Source organism: Octodon degus, unplaced genomic scaffold (assembly GCF_000260255.1).
Source record: "Octodon degus isolate 3935 unplaced genomic scaffold, OctDeg1.0 scaffold00130, whole genome shotgun sequence".
In the NCBI taxonomy this organism is placed as follows: domain Eukaryota; kingdom Metazoa; phylum Chordata; class Mammalia; order Rodentia; family Octodontidae; genus Octodon; species Octodon degus.
In genome coordinates, this window is record NW_004524706.1 from 5637330 (window position 1) to 5659165 (window position 21836).

The following is a 21836-nucleotide window of genomic DNA, read 5'->3' on the forward strand; positions in this document are numbered from 1 at the left end:
AAAAAAAAGATAAAATACAAAACTATATTAAGACCCCTAACTCAGTGACTGTAGCACAGCAGGTACTGCACTCCACAGAAGTCACTTATCTCACCCTCTCTCCACCGCCACTTGTAGCACAGTGGCCATCTTTACTCTTTCTTCTTTTTCTTGGTCCTTCTGAGACAAGATCTCACTGCAGCGCAGGCTAACCTTGAACTCACTTTGTAGCCTAGGCTGGCTTCAAATTTGCCTCAGCCTCCCAAGTGCTGGAATTACCGGCGTGCCTCACCATGCCTGGGCTAGTCTTCCTTCTTTAGCTAGTGGGGCCCTCAGCTTGGCCTGGAGCTCACCCCGGAACTAACTTTCAGTGGCCTGGTACTAGAAATTCAAAGAGAGCCAACAACAAGGATAAAAGATTATCTGTGAGGGGATATAGCTCAGCGGCATAAACACCTGCCAGGCAAGTGCAAGGTCCTGAGTTTGATCCCTGGTACTAAAAGAAAAAAACGGGGGGTGGAAGGGAGCCGGGGAGAGAGATGGCTCAGTAGAATAAGTGCTTCCCTGGCAAGTGCAAGGGCCTGAGTTCAATCCCTGGTTCCAAAAAAAAAAAAAAGAAAAAAGAAAAAAAAATTATATATATTTCCTGTGGCAAAGACTGACACAGAACCCTTAGAGGGACCACGAACATTCTCATTTTGAAATGCAGCTATAAATAATGGTTTGAATTCTACAGTGGTGTTAATATGACAGTTCAGCTAATTAGGGGCTACCAAGTCTTCTATGGGCTACCCTGGAATCCAACCACAATTTATAACCTTGTCTCAAGGAAAAAAAGTTCTTAACAAAGAACATTTTAACCTCTCTTTAAACTGGAATTACAAGGGCTCGCCAAATAGCTCAGTGGATTAAAGCCTGGAGGTTCAAACCCTGGGCCTGCAGGTTCCAGCCCTGCCCCCAGGGATGGGCATGGTGGCATGAGCCTGTAATCCTAGCTCTTGGGAGGCTGTAAACAGGCAGACCACTACAAGTCCGATCTAGTACTGAGACCCTGAACACCCTGTAGACCCTTCTCTAAAAATACAAAACAAAACACAAAACTGGAATTACCTCTACACCTCCTCTGAGAAAACCATGGCACCTGTGAGGAAAGGGAAGCAAATGAATAGCTAGGCGTGGTGGTTCATGCCTGTAATCCCAACAGTTGGGAGGTGGCTTGCCACAAATTCAAGACTAGCATGGGTTACAGGGTGAGTTCAAGGCCAGCCAGAGATTGTCTCAAAAGAGAGGAGAGGAGGGGAGAGGAGGGGAAGGAAGGGCAGAGGAGAGGCGGGGAGAGGGGAGAGAAAATGAACAAGCATGACACACCAGATGTTATGGTAAACGTTTTATGCATATACTATTGTATATTTTTATGCGCACAAATCTCATTTAATCTTCACAGAATGCAATGGGATATTTTTATTTCAATTTTATAAAGGAGGAGATGGAGCAGCTTATCCATGGCCACACAGCATATAGCATATACCAGAAAAAAGATGGAACCTAGGGTGAAACTATACTTCACAGAAGAAACAGTTCTAAGAATAAGTTTGATTTAAATGAGAGGAAAGCACACTAAGTTCAGGCTTCTTTCCAGTGTCTCGCAATAGCAGAATGTTAGCAGTATCTAGTATGCACAGCCTATGCAAAATATAAAGTTGAGAACTATTCTCCTTATAGCACTGCACCAAGTTTGAAAATCAGTATACATGTAAAACCAACCATATCCCTTTCTAAGCCCACAGGTCTCAGAAACTGTGATGACAAAGGATAACTAGACACTGAAGGTAAGCAGGTGACACACAGGTTAAATAACTTCATACACAAGTGGAAATGCATCCTGTTCTAGATTTCCCACAGAACCACACACATACAGCTACTAGCACTTTCCCTGTTAAGACTCCAAACCTTCAGGAAAGGTACAATTTTTTTTACTTCCTGATATTTACCAAAATGAGATAAACCCAAAGTTGGAGAGCTGGGAGTGGTGGTGTTGGCCTGTGATTCCAGCACTGGAGGCTGTGGCAGGATTGCATGAGCATGAGTTCAAGGCCAGCCTGAACTACACAGCAAGACCCTGTCTGAAGAACAAACAAACAAAACAAACAAAAGCTTGGGGGAAAAAGTGAACAGAACCTCAACTCTGGACTTTCAAGCAGTCGTTCTCCATCCCTGTTCTGAATGGCAATTCCATGGGAGTTCAGATGAGAACCTGTCAAGAACTGTAATCACCTTATGCAAATAGTGGAAGGGGGGGTCAGGGTCAGCAACACCCTGATTCGTCTCAGTGCATCACTGAGGGACTAATACTGTGGAATAAGATTGGAACGAGGTCTTCCAATCTTAAAGAGCATAAGAAGCATGTTGCAAAAAGGCTCCAAAACACTGGAGTCAAATTTGTCCCTTTACTTTCATTTTGCCCCATTTATTCTTATACTAAAAATTTGTGAGTTAAAAAAAAAAAGCAAAACACAACACTCTGCTTGTTCCACTCTGCTTGGTGGCACAGGCCTATAATCCTGGCACTCTAGAAAGCTGAGGGAGAATGATCATTAAGAATTTTCTGTGAATATATTGAGTTTGAAGCTAGAAAGAAAAAGAGGGAGAGAGAAAAGGAATATTAGTTTTTCTATCAGTGTATATTTGCTGTGTGACTTCAGGCTTTTTTCTTTCTTTTTTCTTTTTGTATTTAGTACAGGGTCTACATGGTCTCCCTACACGGATCAGATTTGTAGTGATTCTCCTGTTTTCAGCCTCCCAAGTGCTGGGATTACAGGCCCGTGCCACCATACCCAGTCTCAATCGCTCCTCTCAGTGCACCCCGGGGGTGGGGTCGGCACAGCAGGCCAGGGATCGAACCCGTTACTGTGTTCTGTCTCAGCGAGTGCTTTAGTCCACTGAACAGGCTTTCTTCTTACTTTCTGGCTGATTATTAGAAAACTACGAGCCATGGAGGATACAGTATGTTCAACAATGTGGTTCAGAGCAAGGTAGGCAAAGCAGGTAACTATGGTCCTAACAGGTTATCTGGAAGGGCACAGACTCAAGAGAGTTTAGGAGAACACAGGCTGCATGAACTAACTGAAGGAACAGCTATTCAGAAATCTGGAGTAAAGGACCAAACCGTAAGAATGCTTTGGATTGGAATTTCTCGAAGCTACCAAATCAACAGAAAGACAACAGTAAAACATCAAGTCCAAGCTCTAAAATGTGAAAACAGAATGACAAATGGGCCCTGGTAAGAAAAGACAGTACCTGTGGCAAGGTTCTGGCTGGTTTGTTTTGTTTTGTTGTTTTTGTTTTTTGCAGAACCGGGGATTGAACTCAGGCCCTCACACTTGTCAGGGAAGCACTTATTCCACTGAGCCAACTCCCCAGTCCCTGGCTGGTTTATTTTTACACCACACAAGCATGAGTGAGAGAAATGAAGTACAAATTAAGCCAATTCTGTATCATGGGAAACAACAGAACAATAAAGAGTAAACAGGAAAATCAGGCTAAAATCTGACTCAGAAAATAAGCTGCTTAGGAAGCCAAAAGACTAGTTATCAAATGATACGATTTTTCAAGAGTAACGCTTTGCATAGAGATGCAAGAAAAAACCTAAATTGGTACAGTGGGGTGGGGAGAGTGACAGCACACACCTGTAATCCCACCGGGGACACCAAACCAGAAGAGTCACAACTTTCAGGCTAGCCTGAGTGACTTAATGAGACCCTGCCTCATAAAAAAATTTTAAAAAAGAGGGAAAAGAAAGAGAAGAAGTCAATCCCTCCAATTTCCAAATTCAAGGCCAACCTTGTCAATTTAACAATTTGGTGCAACCCTGTCTCAAGAGATTAAAAATGGACTGGGGATGTAGTTCATCTGGATGTAGTTCTTTGTGATGGCCTTGGGTTCAATCTCTAGCACTGCAGAAAACAAAATAAAACTTGACACTTCCTGCTTCCTCAGGACCCATTTCTTCATCGTTCAGACTATGACCTCAGGTCTCTCCTGAGAGCTTTCTTAGGATGTGCACAGCTGAGGGGCTTCTTCCTGGCTCAACTTCCCTGCAGGGTCATATACAAATATTCTTCCATTGGCTTCTGGGACTGCATTCCACCCATTGCTTTGACTTTTGTAATCTTCTCTAGTTCCTCTTTCTCTTTTCAATACTTAAATTCTCAGATCAACTATTTCTTCCTTGAGTAAACTGTCTATAGTTTAAACTACTGTCCGTGCATGCTCCATGATCCTAATCCCCCATTCTTTCCCTGAATTCAGACCTGTTTCCAATGGGCATCAACTTGTTGACCCTTTTCTCCGAGGACTACACACTCAATATATTCCAACCCAAACCATCGATTTTCCCAACTTTCCCCTCTTCCTGTCTTGCTTCCTGCTAATGGAATCACCGCTTAGGGGGTGGGAGGTGGAGAGTAAAGAGCAGCTAGCCACTTTCTCCTCAACATGTACAAAGACTGGGGGTGGTACGACTATGGGGCCCATAACTGACTCTTAACTCCTTAACTCTTCACCAGCTCCCCCAGTCAGCTATGCTTCAATACAAGGAGAAATTCAACAAACTTGGAGAAATGGATGAAACTCTTCAATCGATGTGATTCAAAACCTTTGCATCATACCCACCTCATGGCTCAAATTCTAATAACACATAAAGTTTTCTCATACCTCTATGAAAGCTCTTGATTCTTTCCTTCATCAAAAACAAAAACCCTAAACCTACACTGAATGTGTCTTTTTGTTTTTTGTTTTGAGATAGGGTCTCATTATGTAGCTCAGACTGGCCTTAAACTCACAGCTATCTTCCTGTGTCAATTTCCCAAATCCTGGGATTACAGGTGCGTGTCACCATGTCTGCCTTGAAAGTGTCTTCTCATTGGGTGTTCAGTCTCCAGCTTCTCTTACCTCCAAGCAACAACTTCTGGTAGAGCACTCTGCCTAAAATGCCACCCTAATCATACTGTTCCCACTATCTGTGGAATTCAGTTAGCATGCTATCACACTGCCTTGCAAGTTTGGATGTCTGCTATCTTTCTATCCTTATCTCTTGCTACTTCCTATGTTCCAGTCCAAGGGTCACTACAGCCATTAGGCCAAATCCAGCACACTGCCTATTTTTGTAAATAAAGTTTTATCAAAATACAGCCATGCTCCTATTCTTCCATACAATCTATAGTTGCTTTTGTGATGTAATAGAAAAGTTGAGCACTTGCCCACAGAGGTCATATGGCCTTCAAAACATAGAATATGGAACCAGGGAGATAGCTCAGTGGAATAAGCACTTGCCTGGCAAGCACGAGGACCTGAGTTCAATCCCCGGTTCCGCCAAAAAAAAAAAAAAAAAAGTAGAATATTTACTATTCATGCCTTTACATAAAAAGTGTACTGTGTTTTAACAGGATAACTGGCTATTCCATGAAAACGGCCTGTTTTCCACCTCTGTGTATTTATTTATTTATGCTGTCCCTGTCCCTTGGAAAGACCCTTGTTTTTCCCCTAAATTGTACACACTGTTCAAGACTAGCTTAAGTACTATAAATTTGTACTTTAAAACAAAAACATTAAAAGAACAGCTCAAATGCTACCTTTTTCATAAAGACTTGCCTGATCCTAAAGGTGAGCTTCTCTGTGCTGCCAGTGTGGTATTTATTTATGTTTTGTTTTATTTTAGGGAAGGGTCTACAAGGTGTTCAGGGTCTCACTACTAGATCAGACTCCTAGGGATCCACCTGTTTACAGCCTCCCAAGAGCTGGGATTACAGGCACACACCACCACGCCCAGTCTCAATTGCCATCTCAGCACGCCCTGGGGTGGGGATGGCATGGCAGGCCAGGGGATTGAACCCCTGGCCCCTGCACCTGCTTGCAGGTGCTTTAATCCACTGAGCTATTTGGCCTGCCCGCCAGTGTGATATTTATTTAGACTCCTCTTCTGCATTTGCCACATTTTGTCTAGCGCTATTATTTTCATACATATATTTCTACTTCTATATTATAAATTGCCATAGTCATGTGCAACCTCATAAGGCATAACACCACCTTGCTTTGCTGAGTTGAAACAAACCCCTACAAACTTAAGTACTGGGCTAAAACCAGTGTTGTATTGTGTTTTGTTTTGCTGAGACAGGTTCTTGCTATGTAGCTCAGGTTGGCCTAGAATTCACACTTCTCCTGTCTCAGCCTAGTGGGGAGACATTCTTAAGGCTTACACACAGGTCTCCACACTCAATTGCACAAGATTTGGCAACTACACTCAAAAGTGCTAACATTTTGGCTGGATAATGCTCTGTTTTAGGGGCCATCTTGTGCACTGTAAAATGTTGAACACCATCTTTAGCTTCTACCCACTAGATTTCAGCAGCAACTCCCCAAGGTAACAATCAAAAATGTCTCCAGACATTAACAAATATCTTCTGGGGGACAAAATTATTCCTAGTTGAGAGGCAGTATTCCAGTGGTTTCCAATACAAGCTAACAGTAAGATGTTGTTGCTAATAAAATACAGACTACATAATAATTGTAGTACAATGTCCAGATTAAGAGATAAGCAGTACCTAGTGCCAAATGACTCACACTTCCAAGACTGTGCTCAACTCTGAATTTTAAAAGTACTTTTAAGGGGCTGAGGAGATGGCTCAGTATAATTAGCGCTTGCCTGGCAGGCACAAGGGCCTGACCCGGTTCCACAAAAATAAATAAATAAGTAAAAATAAAAAATAAAAGGACTTTAAAAACTGGAATTTGGGGTCACAGAGACAGCACAGTGGTCTAAGCACCTGCCTTGCAAGTCAAGAACCCGAGTTTGATCCCCAATACCACACGCTGCGCTGGTTCTACATCTAGGCGGTCACTGAAACCAGGCATGGTGGCACACATCTGTAATCTGAATGCCGGGGAAGCTGAGACAGGAGGATCACTACAAGTCCCAGCTATGTAGTAAGACACTGTACCAATTTTTTAAAAAAACTGGAATTCATTCAATAGAAAGTGACAAAGCCATCGAGGGACTAGAAGAATATGTTGTCAGAGGGATACTTAACTAAATGAGGTAATCAGTCTGTACCAGAGATAATGATCCATCTGTAGCAGAGACAAAGGTAACCCCATGATCTTTACATATCTGATGGGCTGTCCTATGGGGAAAAAGGTTACTCGGGAAGGCAGATCAAGACCCAGTGGGCAGCACTGCAGGAAGGCTGATTTTGCCTCCTAACAATCAGAGTGGGCCCACAGATAGATTGGGCTAAGTTTTGAAAGACTATGTTCTTGTCATTCTGGAAATGTTCAAGCACAGGCTAGTGAACTATTAATGTCAGGGATGCTGTAGAGGGATTCCTGCATGAGATGGGAGCAGGGACAAGATGGTGTCTCCAAGGTTCCTTCTAACTCTGAGTCTCAACTTAGAAAAAGAAAAGTCAAATGTCATGAATAAGTTGTATACATAAGCCATATGTAATTTTAATATCTTAATTACAGCAAGAAAGAAAAATATTTTCTTAACCCTATTTCTCTTTGGTAATATCTTACATTTAGCTCCCAGCACCTTAACGACCAGTGACCTACTTATTTTAATTAACTTAAAAAGTTAATTAGATTCCAGCCTAAAGTTTACCACTACCTTTAAACAGTAACTTGCATTCCATTAATCATCACCAGTACAATTTGTAAAATATTTCAGTTTTCAAAGCACCCTGGCATATATTGCCTTACTCACATTGCCCAAACATGAACATGACAACTTATTTCAGATAATCTACATTCATTTGCAACATGTATTGCTTGAATTTCTTATAAAAGACTGCCCTTTATTATTCATTAAACATTCACTAAGTTAATAAAGCATATTCCAGTAGATACTCATCTCCAAAACAAATCATTTATACACAACCCAGAGATAAACTAAATCCAATCATTTTGTTATTAGACAAGCCAAATGTAGTTATTTCAGCATCAGAAACATGGATTTACTTCTGTGACATTTTGCAAGTTTATTTTTTTGTTTGTTTTTTGCAGTATCAGGGACTGAACGCAGGACCTTGTAAAATTTTGACTTTATTTATGATTTGAGGAAGATTTAAGATCATTTCTACTCCTAAATTTCAATTTGGTCATACAACCAACAAGTTCAAGAAAACAAACATAACAAAACATGATGTATATGAGCTGCTGACAGGCAAAACTACTGTAGGCACTAACCCCAGGGTCTCCTTTTTTACCAGGTTAAAACTATGAACAAGACTTGTGTAAGGAGTTACCCCGAACCAAAACAGGCCCCCAAGCACTGCTTTACTTACTTCTTTACGTTTTGTTTCTGGACATTCCGACTGCAGAGTAAGAGTTGCACCTTCAATATTTCTTGGCATGGGTGTGGAACCAGGGTTTATAGTCAAGTGAATCTGATCAGGTGAGATAATGTGTTGCACATAACCCTGGGACATTGCTTCCTGGTCTATTAGGTGGAAGCCCTCTTCACCCCCAACTAGGAAAGGCAAGTGCTCGCCACACTGTCCGTCATCATCTTCATCCTCCAAAGCGCCAGCGTCCTGCTCGATAAGGACGGTGGTCCTATCATAAACAGTTCCAGATGAGGAAGGCACCAGTCCGTTTGTATCCACAAACCTGAGCATCTTGTCATCTTCCTCTGCCTCAAAGAAGATGATGTTGTCGTCTGGACTGTGTTCCCCCATGGTGCAACTATGCTCAGCCCAATTGTGAGAAATGGAAATGCGATGACCTTTCTGCAATAGACAAACCAGAATCAGAACCACAGCACAAGACCCAGACCGCCCCAGAAAGCTCAGCACTCATTTTCCTTTTGTGTTTTCAAAAAAAAAGCCCAAACAAATGAAAAGATCTTCATCAATAAATTTTTAAACTTAACTTTGATACAATCAAGTCAATCTTAAGGAAAACATGCTTTTTCCTCCCCAAATATCAAGACTTTCTAAATATGCTCATTTGTACCTAAAGAAAATAAAGGAACAAACACAACAGGGCTTTAAGACTGACTTGCTTTAAATCTGAAAGTAAGGTACAGTACCAGTTTCATTCAGCCTATTATAGAAGAAACACGGCTCTGGATGTAAGTCATTTATCTACTAATCCTGGCTTTGCCCTTTATTATTTGCCTCATTTTCCTCTCAAAGTTGTGATGAGTAATGTAGGGTATGTAGAGCACAACGTCTGAAAAACAGAGGAATGGGTATGGATTCTTTCCCTCCATCCTAGGATAGATGTTTCACCTTCTAGGTGAAGGGGCTAACCTTATAAAGCACATCTAATGAAGATAATTTTAATTTAATTATCTATCTATTAAAATGACATGGTAGCCAAGTGTAGTAGTGCGTGCCTATCAGTCCAGGATTTGGGAGGCTGAGGCAGGAGGTTCACTGCAAGTTCAAGGCCAGCCTGGACTACTTAGTGAGTTCAAGGCCATGCTGAACTACACTGAGACCCTGTCTCAAAATACAAACTACATGGTGCGGATCAGAAAGTATGCTTACATACTGGCTCTCTGGCCTGAGAAAATGCTCCTATACTGACACTTGCTAGTAGTTCAGAAAATGTCAACTGAATGAATGAAAGGCGTATAGACATAATCTCTCAGGAAGACATAGTCTCTGAGGAAGAAACACTCCTTTGGAGAAAATACCAAATTTCAAGTATTCGTGATCTGAAAGCGATTCTTCCGTCACCTGCGAACACATAGGTTCTATAAATGTGGGGTTGACAGGCAGAACATAATTAAAAATTAGCACATCACTTCTAGTTTTCAGTCTGGCCCTATACTTTCTCTACGCCTCATGATTCAAAGTGAGCCTTTACACAGCAGGGTGGCCAGACAGAGAGGTAGTTACCAGAGACAGGTCAAGGGATTTGATCCGGGAGGAACCGGCCCAAGCCCTTGCTTTGGCTTACGCAACCCCACAGATGCACATTTTGCTGCCTCTGAGGGGAGAGATAAGAGTACCGAAGGCCCAATGGGCTGCCCCGGCACATTCAGCGTCAACGCGGAGACCAACTGTCCGAAACAAACACGGCCAGGAGGTTTGAGGATGGCCAACGAGCAGTGTGAAGAGAGAGCCCTCGAGGAGCCTGGGGAGAAGAACCTATCTAGAATGGCCCCCAGCCCAGGACTACGTGGGGAAATCCTAAGACAGGCCAGGGGGCTACCAGTTGGGCGAAGAGGGGCAGGGTCCGGGTCTCCATGGAGACAGGAAAGGGGGGCTGGATACCCATCCCCATGGAAACGTAGGGGTGGGGTCCCTATAGGGAACGGACTGGGGTCTCTACTGGAAACTGCTTCAGGAGGGAGTCTAAGTCTCGCGCCCCACGAGAAGTCCCAGCCTAGGCCGAGTCTAGTTTCGCCTTTTACCTCCGCGGCTCCCGGCAACGGCGGCAGCAGCAGCTTCTCCCCTCCCCAGCGGCACCATGATTGCCCCCACCTTTCCCTAACGTCACTTCCGCTTCCGCTTTCCGGAGGAAGGAGGAGACAACCACTCCACTTCCCTATGGCACTCCTGATTGGCTTTGGTGGTCTGGGGGCTGAGCCCGAGTATCCAATTGACGAGCTGAAGGGGCGGGGTGAGCCGCAGGGCGGGGCGGGACGTTGTGTGAGCTTGGGCTGTACCGGGAAACGACCTGGTTTTCGTGGAGGTGCGCAAGAGCCGCGACTCTCGACTACAGATATGAAGTAGCGGCAGCCCAGTTTGCGCCACGGCTGTAACGGCACGGACGCCAGTTAGCCACCAGATTCCCGGGTCGGACACGCCAAGGCTGATGCTGTTCTTGGCCTCAGTCTACGGCCCCAGCGCCCCCTTGTCAGCAAAGTTAAGACAAGAGGTTCCAGGAAAAGGGGACTGGACTCAGAAGGCAGCTAGGAGTATTTCACGCCCAGCCAGAGATGCCACTTTTCTTCTCAGCACGCCTTCATAAAACGCCCTTTCATAAAACGCTCCTTTCTCCTTGTACACCAGCCCAGCCTGGCCGCTCCGACCGCCCCCCCTCCCGCCCGAGTCAGTCATCGCCACCTACTGGTCACTCCCATTCTTGAACTTCATACCCATCCTGTTGGTCCCTTTCAAATCAGTAACTACACTGCCAAGAACTAGTGGCACTCTAGAGCAGAGAATCGATTTTGTACATACCTTTAGTATGCTCCCCTCTTTTCTAAGTTCCTGTAAAATCTAGCTTTTGGATTCTCTCAACAGTCACTGCCTGTTTTTCCCATGAACTAATTCTCTATAATACTGAGACAACCTAGACCAGGGGTTCAGGCCATGGCCCACCATCTCTTGCAAGGAAAATGTGACTAATGACTACTATCCACCAGATTGCTGGGTGTTTGTCTCTGGATACTGATCAGCTATTCTTTTTTTTTTTTTTTTTTTTTTTTTCTGCGGGAACAGGGATTGAACTCAGGCCCTTGCACTTGCCAGGGAAGTGCTTATTCCACTGAGCCATCTCCCCTGCCCTCGATCAGCTATTCTCAATGCTTAAGCTACACAGGTTCAGCTGCCAGACTGCCATTTCTTAAGAGAAAAACACAACGACCACTGTTAAAAATACATTTATCATTAAAATATATTACATATGAGAGCATAATATACATTTTGGATGATTTGCTGGTCTAGACGTTCTCACTTGTTCCCCATAACAGGCATTTCCTCAGTGTTTTCACCTTTAAGCCACTGAGTGACCAGCCTCAGAGTGATTAAGCCAGATCTGAGGAGGAAGGGGGTAGTTTCCAAATGCATGTATGCACGTCCTCAGATTGAGTAATGGAAGCATAAATGGTGGCTGAGGCTTGTTTATCCAGGACTGTCCTCCTGAATTCTTGCCATCCGACTCATTTTCCTTTTAGGACTTCACAGTTTATTCAAATAGCTGATCATCAAGAGCTCAGCCCAGGCTATAGGGATGTCATAAACTATACCCTGGAGCAAGGCTGTACGTTTAAGTACAGTCATTTTTTTTTTGTTTTTGTTTTTGTTTTTCTGAGAGTCTATGTATTCCAAATGGACTTGAACTTGCTATGTAGCCCAGGTCAGCATTGAATTCATGATCCTTCTGCCTCAGCCTCCCAAGTGCTCTATTATGGGCAAGCACCATTCCTTGCCTAAGTTTTGTAAAATAATGAAGAATTAATAAGAGATTTGTGTTAACTGAAAGTTGAATACCAAATGTCAGTTTTTATTATGGTACATTTCCCCATGTCTTCACAATTCATCACTGAGCATTTTAACTGATGGCAGGATGTGGGGAGGTCTCGGCTCAGGAATCAGTTAGCTGCTATTCTGGCTTCCAGTGGGTTGATATTGTCTTAAGGCATCACTTGAGCTGAAACCAGTGGGGTTGGCAATTGGCTGCCTCCAGTAAAACAAAGGGAGAGATGGAGAGGTTCAGAGTGTGTTGCAGAGAAACTGGTGAATAAACTCTTGAGCCTTCTTCTTATCTGTCATTTCAAGCTTTTCATGACCAGCTGGGTTTCGAAGTAATAAACTACCAAATATGCTTGCTGTATGAAAAGCAAAACAGAAAACAAATGATTCAGCAACAATTACTTATTCTTGTGTTTTTAGAAGCAGAGACAGGGATACCAAAGAGCAGTATTTTATGCTTTGAAACACACAAAGCAAAAAATTTACTTGAATGTAAACTTTGCTCAGAGCTTAAAACTTAAATTCTACTGTAATGAACCCAGGACCCTCCTCAATCTCTTTTCTCATACCGACTTATTTCACAGAGATGCTTTCCTAGACACTTATCTAGCTGGCTGCTTACCTAGAATATTTCCATCCAAATGATTTTTTGTTGAATTTTTCAGCAATTCTTGCAAAAATGCCATTAAGTAGTTGAAGACATTTTTGTGGAATGTGGGGAGAGTAGAAATGACCTAAAAAAGAAAGAACTGAGATTTGCCTATTTGTTCATTCAATTGTTTGTCAGTTTGCCTAATTCTAGGACCTAAGTACATAATCAATGAACATGAATGAGGTTGAATATAGAAAACGTGACTTGACCTAAGTACCATAAGAGAAACACTGCTCAAACGGCACATGAATTTAGAGGTCAGACTTCTCTATGTTCTGAGATAACTTAAGGAAATAGAAGACATTTTCACTGGGTCTTGGGTATAAGACAAAACTAGATTTATAAGGCAAAGGGGACCAACAAAGGTAAGGCATTCAGGGCAAAGAAAGTGTTTCAAAGATGAAAGAAAATAAACAGTGAGGTAAGAACAGAGAACATATTATAAGAAGTCAATTCTGATTGAAGTATAACAGTTTTAATAGGTTTTAAGGCTGAACCTTAATGGATACCAACTATCATCTGGGGGACATGTACAGAATAGATTCCAAAAGACATCCTGGTTCAGCGGATTTAGGATGAGGCTCTGAAACCTCTATTATTGGCAAGTTTTCTACACCATTCTGTCAAGTGTAAGTAAATTATTAGGCTAAATCAAAGAAAATCCTGCCTATTTAAGAAAATAATTAATTGACAGTGGTGAGCCAAGTATGGTTTCTGACCAACATAGCAAGAAATTTAGGATGCATGACTGGACGGCAATCTGCAAAACAAAGCAGCAGAGGTAGAGCCCAAATACAGGGTACCAAACCAAGGTAAGCAGAATGAGAGTAGAAGGAGAAGATGGTGACAGATCAACGGGTCTGGGTGTGTGGGAAGGGAGGAGAGGGAAGAATCAGAAATGACTCAGGTTTCAGGGTTGAGTCACTAGAATTAAGGGTGATGCTATTAAAAGAAAAAGGAACACAAGAGGAAGAACAGGTTTGAGAAGGATATGGTATTAAGTTTCTAAGACACTGCACTTAAGGAGCAGTGCTCAATTTGTTCCATCAGGCCTCCTGGGCCCAGGGAGAGCCATATACATAACGTACAGTGATGATCAGTGCCTCCTCTTACCTGTTTGCTTGCTGTGTAATTACCAGTACACTCCAGGCAGCTATGGTAGGCTCTGTAACAGATCACAGGCTCTGGCAGACTCTCTAGGAAAAGCAGCAAGGCCTCAGCTACAGAATGATTGCTAGCAGCTTCCAGCCCATCGTTAAGGAACAGGTGATGCTGGTTCACTGCCCCTGGTTGGGACAAGGCCCAGGGACAAGTACGTGCTAGAAGTGTTCATGCTTAGTCCTACTCTCTATTTAGAGCTGGGATCCAGCCTGACATCTCAAAGTGTCTGTCAAATGAGCCAGGCTTTCCTCAATTTCTACTATATTAGCTGCTTAAAGTTGTAAAATCTCTATTCAAGAAGAAAAAACATGATCACTGGGAACACAGTAACAGACTTTGAACTTTAAAATATTATTTTCCTTTCTCAGCACTCTCTCTCTCTCTCTCTCTCTCTCTCTCTCTCTCTCTCTCTCACACACACACACACACACACACACACACACACAACTGAATGCCTGAAGGATACAGAGGTTATCAATCATCCCAGTATCCAAACAATCCCTGATATGTTCAAATTCCGACCTCAGGCCTGGCTGTTGAAACAGATCTTCCTGCAAGAGGGAAGAAAGTCACAAACAATTACATTTACAGAAAATGATTTCCTCACCTATCAATATCACCCAAGTACAAAAAGGAACTGTGTAGTAAGACCTCTGAATTACCCTGATAGACAATGTAATTTAGGCTGATGTGGGTAATTCATCTTGCAGGCCTTCCTAGACACGTTTATACAATAAGTTCTTAGGCATCTACTATAAAACTATGGGTAGGGCACACTACACAAGACAAGATCCAACGTAAGAAGCTTCTCAACAGTCAGCTCCTCCCATTCCCAGAAGCAAGGGAGAGCATGATATTCCTGGAGGCCTGCAGATGGGTTTCTATCTCAGGGGCCCTATGGATCCAGGAAAGGAACACATTGCAGGGAGGGGTGTCTTCCCTTGGGATACTCAAGTGGGGCCCACACCACAGCAGGCTCTCACAGGGCTATAAATCACGGTACAAAATCAACCTCTCTGACCCAGCCTGGGGTAAAGAGCTTTCCACAGGTTCCTCAGGGCAAAAGCTTCCTATGCAAAAGGCTCTCCAGGCTGAAGAGCTTTCTCCAGGAAGCCCGGTCTTAATCAGCCTGACTGCCTAAGCATGACCTACCTGCTGGATAGCATTTCTGTACAGGTAGTCAACCATCATCCAGAGTTCTTTGGGGATTTCCATAGGGCTCTCCAACTGGCTCCCATCATCTTCAGTCTGCATTGGCATCAGAGTCTAATTATAAAGAAAAATCAAGTCAAGGTGACCGACTGATGGAACTCAGGGATAGCAAACCCATGGAAAAAGAAACATTTCAATGCCCCTCACCAAATATGGACAAAACTGAAATCAGAATGTACAACTCAGGAATAAAAGGTGACTTTATGGCCATCCCAGCACTCGGGAAGCTGAGGCAAAAGAACTGCTGTGAATTCAAGGCCAGCATGGACTACATAGTGAGTTCAACGCCAGCCTGAACTGCAGAGTTAAGCCTTTTTTTTTTTTTTTTTAAAAAAAAAAAAAAGGTGACTTTTAAGAATTGGGAAGGCCAGGGAGATAGCTCAGTAGAATAAGCGAATAAGCAATTCCCTGGCAAGTGCAAGGGTCTGAGTTCAATTCCCAGTTCTACCAAAAAAAAAAAAAAAAAATTGGGAAAGTTACAACAACCAATTTGAATGAGTGAGGTGAAATATGCACTATTTTCTTAGAGAAGTAATTATGCATATAGCCTTTCACCGTCAGAACCAGAGAGATGGTTTAGTATGATGAGGAAACTGCATAGACTTGGAAGTCCAAAACTCTTGAGCTCAAGGTCTCTGTGTTCACTATTAACTCATCAAGTAATATGGGACAAATCATTCTCCTTGACTTGAGCCTCTGTTTTCATCTATATAATGGGGAGGCTAATTCAAAAGTCCCCAAATCAGAAAACACACTGGGGGTGGGGACACACATGTGCTACCATAAGTCGGCTCCAAAGTAGTTTCACTGTATTAGCATTGCTTCCGTTGGAGCTCTTTAGTTTTCAATGAATTTAGGATGCTGTCCTACCAAGTGGTAACTGTAAAAAATGAATAATATCATGGGCCGGAGAATTCTTATCGTATTAGGGTTCAGGGCTTCATTTTTCTAATGTATCACTACAGACTTCAAGTTTATGCCCCCCCTCCCATCATATAGGTGATCAGGATGTTGGTACCGCTCACCAACGTCAGGGTACTAAATGGGAGACCTTGGCAGACCTCGGAGACCTTTACTGCGGAAAGCTATGCAGTCATGGGCGTGCTTAGTTCCCTTAAAAAGAGACCCAAGAGGGGCCAGCGAGATAGCTCATCAGACTGAAGCACCTGCTTGGGCAAACACAGGGACCCGGGCTTGATCCCCAGCCCCACACAGGGGCGCCAGCCCCGCCCCCAGGGCACACTGAGCCAGCCAGAGTCCAGGCATAGTGGCGCATGCCTGTAATCTCAGCACTAGGGAGCCTGAAAAAGGAGGATCATCATGAGTCTGAGATGCATAGTGAGACCCTGCAACAAGCAAATAGATTTTTATTTATTTATTTATTTATTTTATTTATTTATTTTTTTTTGGTGGAACTGAGGATTGAACTCAGGCCCTTGTGCTTGCCAGCGAAGCGCTTATTCCACTGAGCCATCTCCCCAGCCCATCAAATACATTTTAAAAAGAGATAGAGACCCAAGAGGATACCCTCACCCTTTCTACCATGTGAAGACCCAGTGAAAAACTGTTTCTCTAAAAATCAAATGTATCACCAGACACCAAGCATATAAATGTCCTTGTCTTCAACTTCCTAGTTTCTGGAACTGTGAGAAATAAGGCTTTAAGTCTCTAATACTCTGTCATACAAGGCAAAGGGTCTAAGACATGCACTAGGTGTGAAAGACTGAAAGGTATGGCCTCATTCTGCTACTTGTCCTACCAGAAGAGTCTCTGCCCACCCATGAAATCTGAGCTGGCTTCACGGTGCAGTAGGGTTCATAAAGTACAACACAAGTGGTATGGTGCAACACGCAGAGGAGTGCCGTAAGCGGCCTGACACCTTCAGCCCTGTGCTCTTGCCATCACATGCAGAAGCCTGAGGGGGCCTTTTCTTTTCTGAGACCCGGCCTCACTACATACTTCAGGCTGACCCTGAACTCACATGTAGCCCAGCCTAGGCTCAACTTCAAGTGGATCCTTCTGTTACAGCTTCCTAAGTGCTGGGATTCTAATTGTGCGCCACCAGGTGCAGCACAAGCCCCCTGAATTCTGAAAGTCCAGAAAAAAGCCAAAAAAGGCCCCAAGACATGTGAGGAAGGTCATCCGGGACTCTCCGGTCATCACAGCTCCCACATGATGGGAGCCTAGGGAAGACCAACAGAGGAAACCAACAGATTCATGAGAAACAATTCAATGTTGTTTTCATTTGGGGGTGGGCTGGTGGCATAGGAACACATGACTGATAGCTAAGTAAGCTGTAGAAGGCTGCAGAATTCTGAAGTCCCGAGGGAGTGAGACATAGGAGCAGCTTGTTTGACTGCCTGTGCAGCAACTCAGTTCCACACGTTTCCACGTCACTCACCAGCTCACTAATAGTCTCAAGCGGTAGATCCACGATTGGCTGCCTCATGTAGCACAAAGTGTGAATGGGAGACCCGAAACAGCTGGGCAGGTAGTTTCCAGTCACAGACAAAAAGTAATCCTTTCCCCTGTCCAAGTGCAAAACCAGAATGTCCTCAATTTTGTCTTCACCAGAGTTGAGTTTTGTAGCTGTGGTCTTATTTACAAAAAGTTCCAATTCAATCTTAGCGTTAGAATCTGCAGAAAAGTTTTAAAAACAGCAGTGTTGGCTAAGGAGAGGCCAAGAGGAAAGGGGCAAGGAAGACAGAAGGAAAGAGGGTAAGGGTAAGGTGTTAGGAAAAGGAAATAAATGGTATCAAACCACACTGATACCCTGAATATCAATGGTATCCCTGGGCTCAGAAGACACAAGAATAAAGAGTTCATAGTCCAACTGGAACTATGAAAACAAAAACATCTGCATAGACACATGTTAAAAAATTCAAGCACTAAGTAAAATAGCTCAAGCTAAAAGTATTAATAAGAAGCAATGGATCGAAGCACCTCTCCTGAGGCAGGTAAGATGAAGATCCCTAATCCAATGGAAACAGAACATAATTATCAGCCTGTAAATTGTCCACAAAACACGCTAATCCTGCCACACCATACCTCACAGAGTGCAAAGGAGAAGTCAGGGGAAAGATGCAGACAGCACACTCCACGGCCAGATACAATTTCTGAATTACCACTCCATTATCTTTCTCCACAAGAGCATGTAACTGGGAGTTGATTACAGTAAGACAAACAGTGAAAGCGGCTCCTTTAACAGCAGCATCTGCTTTACATTAATCTTATGTTTTCTCTTTCTGTGAAATTATGAAACATATAAACGACTGAAAACACTTCTGAAACTGAACATATGTCCCTCACTATTTTATATTTTATTTATGGACAGGTTTGTCAGAAGGCTTTAAAAAGAAGTTTCAAGCAGAAAACAAAACACTCAGAAGCAAAAGGCTTATTTTAAGAAAACAGCAAAGACAAAGTCCCCAAACCAGAAACCAGGAATGTGGGAGCATAGGCCTTACCTGGCAGGAGGAACCCTTTACTGGGGTTGGCCGACAGCCACTGCTTACAGAAGGACTGTTCATCTGGCTTATTGATGAATTCAAACTGACAGGGTACTTGTCCATTGTGAATTGTAAAGGAATCTACTTGCAACTGCATGTACTTCACATTCTGGAAACAGAACTGGAAATAAGCCCAGGACCAGTCAGAACCAGTGTCCTCTGCTGGACCACATGCCCAGCCACCCCAACTTGCCCTGGGAAGAAAACGAAGCACCATCTCTTTGAAATGTTCCTTCCTTACATATTTACCTGGAGACCACAGCCAGTTTTCTATGTTTAAGACAAAAACCCGTAAGCTCCAAAAACTCAAGCTTTTTGTATTTTTTGCAGAACCAGGGATTGAACTCAGGCCCTTGAGCTTGCCAGGCAAGCGCTTATTCTACTGAGCTATATCCCTGGCCCTTAACTTGTTTTTATATGTATATTTCCTGAAGGAAAAAACTATTTATACCCCCCCAAAAATTTTCAAAATGCCCTTCATGCCGGGGCCATAGCTCAAAATGGCATAAGCGCTTGCCTGGCAAATGCAAGGTCCTGAGTTCGACCCTGGTACCTCCAAAGCAAAAACACCCTTCATGAGATTGGGTGTGGTGGCGCACATCTGTAATCCCAACGCTGGGGAGGCTGAAAACAGGAGGATAACTACAAGTCCAAGCTGCATAGTGAGACCCTGTACCAAAAAAAAAAAAAAAAAAAAAAGGCCTTCCCAAATTCCATCCCTCAACATGAAAGACAAGTTCACCCTTGCAAGTAGCTGGACGTCCAGGGATTAAAAATTTCCTTACCATAAACCTCCATTGGGTTGACTGTGTGCTACTGCCAATTTTGAATGACCTCTGCTGTGGCTCTCCCATGAAATATCTTAGCTCTACGTGGCCTGTCACTTTTCTCTACTGTTTTCCCTTCCATCAACTCATGTGGATCCAAGAAATTCGAGATCAATTTAATCTCAAAGGAAAGCATTAGCAGGAAAACAAACCCAGTGCAAAAATACATGTTATTCTAAAATCAAAACAAGTACTTTTCAGATTATCTTTTGGCTTAGCAGATGAGGTCATGAATAGAATCTAAACCAAGAACCCGTCTTCTGCTATCATCACCATCGACTTTATCTGGAATCAGCCTGTCAAGAAAATGAAAGTCCAATAACAAGACGGGTGCCCCTGGAAATTCTGAGCCCTAGTAAATGAGGGACACTTAATTTCAAGGAAGAGAAGAGCCCACTGCTAATATTGTTGACATGTCTCCCTACCTCTCGTTTGGAGAGAGACACAGAGGGAATGTTGGCGTTTTCCATCTTATCAAGGGAGCGAACGATTTCCTCCAGAGTCTTCCTGTAGAGCTCATCATTGATGACCTTCACCTGGAAGAGCAACAGCAGAGACTGAGTCTGAGGTTTCTGCCTAATGTCCTCTTCCTTAGTATTAAGGACACTGATGGTGTTGGAAATACCAATTGACAGCAATATGGAAAGTGAAGGGGCTGGTGAGATGGCTCAGTGGTCTAAAGCACCTACTTAGAACAAGCTTAGCAAAGCACAAGGGACCGCGGTTCAATCCCCCAGCACCACATGCCAGCCAGCCCTGCCCCCTGGTGGGCTGAGCTGGCCACACACACACACACACACACACACACATATAAAAACACACACACAAATAAATAAATTAAAAAAAAAAAGTGAAGGCTAAATACACTTAATTAACTAACAGAGAACCCAATTAACAAGAGACTTGGAGGATCCTTGGCTGTGGTAGTCACCTGCTTCCTGACCAACAGGCACGAGAAAAAAAAAGGCGTGAGAGCTTGCAGGGTGCTGGTTCTGTCGGCTGCAGGCCCTGGGAGAAAGACACTGGATGCCCAGCTGTTCTGTCTGCATGCTGCCACCCACAGGTCAGCAGTGAGAAATGTTTCTAGGGCTTTGATTTAAAGCAGCATTACAAGGCTGGCCTGATAGCTCAGCAGACTCAAGTGCCTGCTTAGGCAGAGTGCAGAGGCCAGGGTTCAATCCTAGGTGTGCTGTGCTGGCCCCACCCACAGGGTGCGCTGAGATGGTAATTGATACTGGGCATGGTGGCATGCGCCTGTAATCCCAGCACTTGGGAGGCTGAAAACAGGAGAATCACTACGAGTCTGATCTATGTAGTGAGACCCTGTAGACCCTGTACTAAATACAGAAAACAATTAAAATAAAATAAAGCAGCACTGCCAAGCTTTTTAAACAATCTAGGCTCTACTTTCTGTATTCCGAATTACAAATATTTTTTGTTTTCAAAAGAATCATTAATTATAACATTCATTAGGCTTTTCTCAAACTACCCCCATCCTTATAGATTTTGATGTGCCTCTACCCATAGCCTCAAGAATTGGTAATACAAGCAACCCAGAAGTCCCTGGATTGCTTGAAAAAACACAAATAGATTATACATAAATGAAAAGATGTTCTCCTTATTAGTAATGATGAAGGAGGGGCTGGGGAGATGACTCAGTAGAATAAGTGCTTGCCTGGCAAGCACAAGGGCCTGAGTTCAATCCTGGTTCTGCCACCAAGAAAAAAAAAAAAAGTAATGATGACAGAAATGTACCATAAAATAATGAAAAAAAAATTTTTTGCTTATTTGCTTAGCAAAATTTTAAGACAGATAAAATCCAGTATAGGCAAGGGTATGGTAAAAGGAGCTCCTACATAGTAAAAATGTCAAATTGTAAGAACTATTGGTAGGGCCAGGGAGATGGCTCAGTAGAATAAGCATTTCCCTGGCAAGCGCAAGGACCTGAGTTCAATCCCTGGTTCTGCCAAAAACAAAACAAAACAAACAGAATGTTGGGGCTGGAGAGATGGCTCAGTGGTCTAAAGCACCTACTTGAAACAAGCTTGGCAAAGCACAGGGACCGCGGTTCGATCCCCAGCACCACATGCCAGCCAGACCCGCCCCCTGGTGGGCTGAGCTGGCCACGCACACACACAATAAATAAATGTAATAAATAAAAATAAATAAATATTAAAAAAAAAAAAAGAACTATTGGTAGGATCACAAGTTCAAGCACAGCCTGGGTAACTTAACAACTGGTCTCAAAATTAAGAAGTAAACAGAGGTCGGGATGTATGGAAAGACCTTG

The 21836-nt window shown here is 43.3% G+C and overlaps 2 protein-coding genes across 4 annotated transcripts in view; both read right to left on the reverse strand.

Annotated features, from left to right (window-relative positions):
- Mtf1 (metal regulatory transcription factor 1) overlaps positions 1–10476 on the reverse strand; it is a 49398-nt gene extending 38922 nt beyond the window's left edge. For both annotated transcript variants that reach the window (XM_023701009.1, XM_004641044.2), the window contains exons 1-2: positions 10400–10476; positions 8319–8762 (exon numbers count right to left, since the gene is read on the reverse strand). In XM_023701009.1, coding sequence (XP_023556777.1) covers positions 8319–8711 — 393 coding nt within the window. In that variant the 5' untranslated portion in view covers positions 8712–8762; positions 10400–10476. The remainder of the gene's footprint in view (positions 1–8318; positions 8763–10399) is intronic.
- A 1107-nt stretch (positions 10477–11583) lies between these two features.
- Positions 11584–21836, reverse strand: part of Inpp5b (inositol polyphosphate-5-phosphatase B) — a 62062-nt gene continuing 51809 nt past the window's right edge. For both annotated transcript variants that reach the window (XM_023701112.1, XM_023701113.1), the window contains 8 exons: positions 19972–20082; positions 18678–18840; positions 17612–17847; positions 15151–15264; positions 14465–14549; positions 13951–14078; positions 12808–12919; positions 11584–12541 (listed from right to left, as the gene is read on the reverse strand). In XM_023701112.1, coding sequence (XP_023556880.1) covers positions 12426–12541; positions 12808–12919; positions 13951–14078; positions 14465–14549; positions 15151–15264; positions 17612–17847; positions 18678–18840; positions 19972–20082 — 1065 coding nt within the window. In that variant the 3' untranslated portion in view covers positions 11584–12425. The remainder of the gene's footprint in view (positions 12542–12807; positions 12920–13950; positions 14079–14464; positions 14550–15150; positions 15265–17611; positions 17848–18677; positions 18841–19971; positions 20083–21836) is intronic.